The sequence below is a fragment of the Macadamia integrifolia genome, chromosome 6 (assembly GCF_013358625.1).
Source record: "Macadamia integrifolia cultivar HAES 741 chromosome 6, SCU_Mint_v3, whole genome shotgun sequence".
Lineage (NCBI taxonomy): Eukaryota > Viridiplantae > Streptophyta > Magnoliopsida > Proteales > Proteaceae > Macadamia > Macadamia integrifolia.
In genome coordinates this window covers 1,643,235-1,651,730 of record NC_056562.1, presented here as the reverse complement: position 1 = coordinate 1,651,730, position 8,496 = coordinate 1,643,235, and the positions used below count along the sequence as shown (strand labels likewise).

The following is an 8,496-nucleotide window of genomic DNA, read 5'->3' as shown; positions in this document are numbered from 1 at the left end:
CAATTTCCCATAAACCCAATGCTCATGTTCTCAACATGTTTTTCAAATACATTGGGCGACAAACCCTTAGTCATAGGATCAGACAGATTCTGAGCATAGTCAACCTTAGCAATGGTTATATCACCACACTGTATAATCTCACAAATTAAGTGATATATTTGTTCCACTTGCTTGTTCTTTCTGATGAGCTCTTGGTTCCTTTGCTTATGTTATGGCTCCCCAGTTGTCACAATAAAAGATGATGGGATGCTCGACGAGCTCAGAGACCACCCCTAGGTCAGTTAAGAATTTCTTGAGTCAAACCCCTTCCTTAGCTGCTTCACTAGCTGCCAGGTATTCAGCCTCAATAGTGAAGTCAATCGTTGACTTCTGTTTGACACTCTTTCAAACTATAGTACCACCTCCCATAACAAATACCATTCTTAATGTAGACTTTCTGTCATCTTTGTCAGTTTGAAAATCTGAATCTATATAACCCATAACTGACAACTGGTCAATACCATAGACTAAGAAATAATCTTTAGTCCTCCTTAAATACTTAAGGATGATTTTTGACAGTAATCCAATGCTCATGTCCTGGATTAGATTAATAACGGCTCACAATCCCTACCGTATGACAAATGTCTGGTCTAGTGCATAACATTGGATACATGAGACTCCCTACAGTCGAAACGTAAGGGATTCTCTTTATTGCCTCAATATCCTTAACAGTTTGAGGACACTGTGATTTAGACATAGTGATTCCATGCTTGAAGGAAACACTTCCTTTCTTGGAATCCTGCATGTTAAACCTCTCCAGTATTTTATCAATATAAGTGGATTGTGACAAGCTTAACATCCTATTCTTGAGATCTCTCACAACCTTTATTCTTAGGATGTAATTGGCTTCACCAAGATTCTTTATTGAGAATGTTTTGGATAGTCACACCTTTGCAGATGAAAGCAATCCTACATCATTCTCAATGAGCAATATATCATCCACATGTAGGACAAGAAAACAAACGCTATTCCCACTGGACTTCTTGTAAACGCATGGCTCATTAATGTTTTGTTTAAACCCAAACATTTTTTATGGTTTGATCAAAATGTATGTTCCAGCTTTTAGAAGCCTGTTTAAGACCATAGATAGATCTTAAAAGTCTACACACTTTGTTTACTTCCTCTGGGGAAGCAAACCCTTCTGGCCGATGCATGTATATGACCTCATCTAAATGTCCATTCAGGAAAGTGGTATGTACATCCATTTGCCATATCTCATATTCATATTATGCAGTAATCGATAATAAAATCCTAATGGATTTAATCATCGCTACTGGTGAGAAGGTTTCATCATAATACACCCCTACTTTTTTTGTGTAACATTTTGCCACTAGTCTTGCTTTGAAACACTCCATATTCCTATCCACACCTCTCTTCCAATTGAAGATCCATTTACATCCTATAGGCTTAACACCTTGAGGTAGATCCTCTAGAGTCCAGATGTGGTTGGAATGCATGGAGTCAATCTTAGAGTGCATGGCTTCCTTCTATTGAATAGAATCAATATCCTTCAAAGCCCCTTTGTAGGAAAATGGGTCTGACTCGGAAGTGTCAGAAACCATGTGGAATTCTTCCACCTTTTGATCATTTTCATTGAGAAGTGTCAAATGAGTTGGAGGCCTGATGGACCTCCCACTCCGTCAAGGCTCTAGGGTTTGATTTTCTTCAGTGGGTATGTCAGTAGGAGGTACAATAGGTGCAGAAGGTTCTTAGTCATTAGATATTACTTTTATGACCACTAGATCCGATCTACAAGTGACCAGATCCTCTTCAAGTTACGTCGTATGTTTACTAACTAAAACTTTCTGATCAACAAGGTCATAGAAGTAATAGCCAATAGTTGTTTTAGGGTATCCTAAGAAGTAGCATCTATTTGTTCGGGATTCCAACTTATCTATTTGTTACTTCTTTACATGTGTAATGCAACCCCAAACCCTCATATTTTGTAGGTTAGGCTCTTGCCCATACCACAACTCAAAGGGTGTCTTAGGGATAGAATTTTTTGGAACATTATTCAAAATATAGATGGCGGTCTCCAAGGAAAAACCCCAAAATGACATGACACAGGTAATTCTGAATAACTAAGCATAGACCAAACCATATCTAATAGGGTATGATTTTGTCTCTCTACTACATCATTCTGTTGAGTTGTCCCTGGGGCTGTCAACTGAGAAAGAATCCCAGCTTGCTTTAAATAGTCCCTGAACTCATCTGATAAATACTCTCTTCCTCGATCTGATCGAAGGCTTTTGATGCACTTACCCAATTGCTTTTCTATCTCAACTTAGAACTCCTTGAACTTTTCAAAGGTTTCTGATTTTCGATACATTAGGTAAATATACCCATATCGAGAATAGTCATCAGTGAATGTTACAAAATAGTCATAATCATACGCCGTTTGAACATTTATGGGACCACACACATCAAAGTAGATTAATTCCAGCAAGTCCTCAGCCCTCTGACCCTTAGATAAAAAGGGTTTCTTGGTCATTTTTCCTTGTAGACAAGATTCACAAGTTTGGTAAGATCCCATCTTTAGACTTTCCAAAGGGCCATCTTTGACCAACCTATTGATTCTATCTACTCCAATATGACCTAACCTAAGGTGCCAATGATAAGTGAAATTATCTAAAGCTGATTTCCTTTTTAAAGATATATTTGAAAATTCATTTGGATTTAAAATAGGTTTCAAGAAATACAAACCATTTTGTAAACAACCAGTTGTAATAAATAAACCATTCAAACGAATAGATAGTTTAAATCCAAATTGAAATGAATATCTAGCCAGTTTAGAAACAGAAACTATATTCCTTCTAAAGAAAAGAATATAAAAACAATCTTTTAAAATTAAAATAGTTTTTTTTTTTAAATGCAAACTAAATTCTCAACCTCTGCTGTGGCCTCAACTCCAGTTCCCATCTTGAGACGAACCTCATCGTTGTTGAGTCTTCTTGTCATCCTGAACCCCTGCAACATATTACAAATATGGGTGGTCGAACCATAGTCAACCACACATGTATTAGATGGTTTTTCTAACAAATTAGATTTCATAAAGAATATAGGTTTTAGATATACCTACATCTGGCTTCTTCTTCAGAGTCGCCAGGTATCCACGATAATTTTTCTTCCAATGTCTATCATTTTTACAGTAAAAACAAGGTCCCTTCTTAGGTTTCTTGCCCTTCTCCACTCCCTTACTAGCCACCTTAAGAATCTACCCTTATTAGTCTTCTTCTTCTTCTTACCTTTCAATTTAGAGGAAGGAGACTTCTTTTCAGTAGACAAGACCTCAAGCTTTTGCTTCTTATGTGCCGCTTCCACTTCTTACAATATGTTGCCTAGCTCTGAAAGCTCTACGAAAATTTTATTCATATTATAATTAGAAATAAAATATTCATAGATTTCCTAAGGCAGTGAGTAGAGTATGACATCCGTTTTATAATTTAGCTTAAAGGATGTCCTCAGGGCTTTTAGTTTTTGGAATAAATTCTATTATTTCATCATATGGTCGATAACTGAAATCCTTGAAGTCATCTTAGTGCTGTGGAGGAGAGTGACAAGTTGATGATGTGCATGTCTGTTTTGCTCACCATACAACTTCTTCAACTCCTTCAACATGTCTTTAGAAAAACTCAGATCCTTTACAGAATCGTTAATTGTCCTGTCTATTGAATTCAAAACAAGGAGCTTAGCCTTAGAATTGTTTTGTCAAAACAACTCATAGGCAGCTTTCTCCTCGCCCTTCATAGTGTCAGGGAATTAAGGTTCTTCATCTTTTATGAAAAAAAATTAGACTTTCTATAGTTAGGAGTAATTTAATGTTCCTCCTCCAGTCAACATAGTTGGGTCCAGTCAGGATATGGTCTTTAATGAGGGTAGCGTAATTCATTTGGCTTGACATATTGAGTATTTACATGATGTACAAGAAAAAATTAGCATGATTAATATCGTTGAAAAGAAGGGGCAAATCTAAATACAATGATTACCCACACCTTAAGCTTCCCTTTAGCTATGAGGTATGATTGGAACATCTCAACCGTTATGCACATGACTTAGCCTATCAGAGTTCATCATATACATGTTGGTTGAGTGAACTATGTTGTCCATCTCAAAGACTTCCAATACTTTTGGACACTTGAGTGTCATGTCTATTCCTATTGGCTAACATACACTCAAGTCAAATGTATACCCTTTGTTTCGGAGTGAATCATAGCATCATAGGCTAGTGTCTACTATCACAGTACACCTCCCACTGACCATGTTCTCTACCTATTATATATGAGATAAATGAAGATGGTCTCAGAGAACTACTCAAGCATTATCCTATCGACATCTACAAAAGTATATCAATGTGACCTCTACATCTACTAACTAAGGAAAGCCATGAAAATCCCACCAATTAGGGTTTTTCATATCACACTTGCTTTGAAGTTTAGGGAAACGGGAACCGTCATCTATTTTAAAAACACAATAGGGTGATAGTATCACCATACATCACATCACACGTAACTAAGAATCATAAAATAACCATCCACATGAAATATAAAATAAAGCCTTAGTGGTTACGGGTTAGCATCTAGAATCAGATTGACTTTGTCATCACATGCAAGTCATTTTGATTCCAAGATGGGTGAGAGTAACATAGCCTCTTTAATTACTCCTACACAACAAAATTATGTGATAATTCAATGCATATAATTATAACCAAGATAACATTTACATTGAAATAAAACAAAACTTGATTCTCCATCTCCCGCTGCTTCCTCTAAGCAATCTCCTCCTCCAGTCTTTTCACGATAAAATAAAATGCTTAATTCTATTACATTCCTTTAAAATAAAGAAACCTTAGGAAACCAACCCATCATTTGAGCTACCCAAGGGGAGTACATATTTTTATAAAAATAGAAAAAGGGGAGAGAGAAGGAGAGAGAGAAACAAAATACAAGCCACTACATAAATGCACGTCATGCTATCCATATATCCATCACCATGGTCCATTTTAAATCTCATAACCACTAACAATATCATAACCGTCAAACATATTATGCATTTGATTCTTTTAATTTTATTTCAATAATGTAGAAAAACAACAATTATAAAAACCACATAAAAATTACCAACATTTGACAATCTTAAATCTAATTTTAAAATTTTGAACCCTCACAAGGGTTTCTAAGAACCTAACAATAACAACAACAACAATCATAATCTTATCCCAACTTGATGGGGTCGGCTACAAGGATCCGATAAGGTATAAAAAAAAATGGAGGTAAAAAGAAGAAGTTAAAGCAGTAGTCAAAGCAGCATCCTTGGAACATCCCCTATATGGGGTCGGCTACATGGGTCCTTGTCCTTCACTTACCTCTATCTACGGTCATATAAGGATCGATCCCTACCAGTTGTATATCTTTTCTTACCACTTCGTTAATGGTCAATTTAGGTCTGCCTCTCCTTCTAGCTTCATGTAATTGAAACCGGTCACACTTCGTTACTAGGGCATCCATGGGTCTCTGTTGAACATGGTCATACCACCTCAATCGGCTCTCACGAAGCTTGTCATGGATTGGAGCCACCCCTAACTCTTTTCTAATACGATCATTCCTTATTCTACCTCTCTAGGTCTTTTCGCACATCCCTCTCAACATCCTCATCGCTGCTACACTCAATTTATTTAAATTACTCTTCTTGATTGCCCAACATTCCGCCCCCTACATTACGCTGGTCGTATTACTGTCCTGTAGAATTTTCCCTTGAGTTTAACAGGCATGCATTTATCACATAGCACTCCTGAGACACTTCTCCACTTCATCCATCACACTTTAATTTTATAGGAGACATCATTTTCTATATCACCCTCTTTACTAATGATTGACCCCAGATATTTAAAATAGTCAATTTGTGGTAGTTCTCACCCCTCAAGTTTCACCACTTCCTCACGTCTCATAGTCTGGCTAAATGGGCACATCATATACTCTGTCTTTGTTCTACTTATCCTAAAACCTCTTGATTTCAAGCTTGATCTACATAGCTCCAGTTTAGTATTAATCCCTTCCATAGTCTCATCTATCAAAACAATATCATCAGTGAATAGCATACCCCACGGGACCTAATCTTGGACGTGCTTGGTTAGATCATCCATGATGAGAGCAAATAGATACGGGCTCAAAGCTGATCCTTGGTGTAACTCAATTGTAATTGGAAACTCATTACTTTGACATTCTGTAGTTTTGAAACTTGTCACCACTCCCTTATATATATCCTTAATCATATCCACATAATTTAAAGAACCCTTCACCTTCCCTAAGACATGCCAAATAAGATATCTAGGTACTCTGTCATACGCTTTCTCAAGGTCAATAAAGACCATATGGAGGTCTTTTTTGTGAGCTCTAAATACTTCCATAAGTCTTATTAGGAGGTAGATAGCTTCTGTTGTGGACCTCCTTGGCATAAAACCAAATTGATTCTCAGTTACAATAGTTTCTTCTCTGAGGTGGCCTTCAGTAACCTTTTTCCATAGTTTCATGGTGTGACTCATTAGTTTTATGCCTCTATAGTTATTGCAGTTCTGGATATCGCCTTTGTTTTTATAAATAGGAACCAAATTGTTTCTCCTTCAATCATCTGGCATTTTCTTGGTACACAGAATCTTATTAAATAGCTTGGTTAGTCATGATATTCCTAGTACTCCTAGGCACTTCCATACTTCAATTGGGATCTCATATGGGCCTAGTATTTTACCTGTTTTCATCTTTCGTAGGGCCTCTTCAACTTCAGTCACACCAACATGTTGTAGTTGTCCATAAGGAGGGTTAGCGTGATGTCTATCCCCTTCTACTTCTGGGTCCATCCTATCAGTCAAGGCCTTTTCATTTAATAGGTTGCAAAAATAATCACCCCATCTCTTCATAATGTCCTTATTCCGTACCAATACTCTACCATCATCACTTTTAATGCATCTAACATGGTCAATATCTCTACTCATCCTTTCCCTTGTTTTGACTATTCTATAGATCTCTTTTTCTCCTTCTCTTGTATTAAGGTTATTATAGAGGTTATCGTAATTCTTTACCCTTGCTTTTCCCACAATCTTCTTAGCTTCATTCCTGGCTAAGTAATATCTTACTTTATCTTCTACTGCGTTGATCCTTTGCCAAGTCTTAAAACAATCTTTCTTAGATTTAATGGCAGCCTGGACCTCCTCATCCCACCACCAAGTTTCTTTAGGAGTTCGGCCCCACCCTTTGATACCCCTAGCACTTCTTTATCCACATTCTTGATATAGGTCATCATCTTTATCAGTAAAAGATTTTAATAGCGCTCCTTGTAGTCGCCCCCATTTTATCTTAGGAAAGATCTGTTGTATCTTCTTGCATTTTCGCTTTCTTAGGTATACATCCAAGATCACCAGTTGATGTTGAGAAGTTGGGCTCTCTCTAGGTATAACCTTATAGTCTTTACATAACATTCTGTCAGATCTTCTCATGAAGAAGAAATCAATTTGACTTGTGTGCTGTCCACTTTTGTAGGTAATCAAATGTTCCTCCCTTTTCTCAAAAAAGGTTTTTGCAATGCAAAAGTCATACGATGTCGCAAAGTCCAACATTAAGATCTCCTCTGCATTCCTCTCTTCAACTCCAAATCCACCATGTACATCTTCATAGCCTCTACAATCCTTGCCCACATGCCCATTAAGGTCTCCTTCGATAATAATTTTCTCTCCCTGTCCAAGACCTTGCACCAAGTCATCCATGTGTTCCCAAAATAGTAGTTTAACACTCTCATCTAGTCCTGCTTGGGGCGCATAAGCACTAGCTATATTGATTGTCTCACCGTCTAGCACAAGTTTAATAGCGATGATCCTGCTTCCAAATCTTTTAACATCCACCACTTCATTTTTAAGGTCTCTATCCACTACTATGCCCCCTCCACCTCTTCCGCTTTCATCACCCAGGTACCATAGTTTGGAGTCATCTAACCCCTTTGCTTTGTTACCTTTCCATCTTGTCTCTTGAATACATACGACGTTAATCTGTCTTCTCTGTATAACATCTATTAAGTCCATGCTTTTTCCCATTAGTGAGCCAATATTCCAAGATGCCAATCTAATTCTACACATACACACAGCGTTAGTACTGAAGGACATGATAAAAAAAGAGTAATAGTTAATAAAAAAATAGAAATAATGAAGTTATAGAAAAGTAGGATCCATGCAAAATAGATTGGCTGAATTAAATAAGGTGCCGGCTGCCTACCTAACACACCTATAGTATAGGTGCAGATATATATATATATATATATAGTTATAAAAATTATATGAGTCGAGAGAAACAGATAATAAAGAAAAAAAAAAACTAGTCTAGAGATGATATGTAGAGTAGCTATATGCAAAGGTGCAAGTAAATGAGATACACAAGAGTGCTTATACTATTGACTATACCATTGGGATAATCCAAA

The 8,496-nt window shown here is 37.0% G+C and overlaps 1 protein-coding gene across 1 annotated transcript; it reads right to left on the bottom strand.

Annotated features, from left to right (window-relative positions):
- Positions 1 to 7,303: 7,303 nt before the first annotated feature.
- Positions 7,304 to 8,116, bottom strand: LOC122081598. The gene has a single exon (XM_042648774.1). The coding sequence runs from the start codon at positions 8,114 to 8,116 to the stop codon at positions 7,304 to 7,306; it is 813 nt and encodes a 270-aa protein (XP_042504708.1).
- Positions 8,117 to 8,496: the final 380 nt, after the last annotated feature.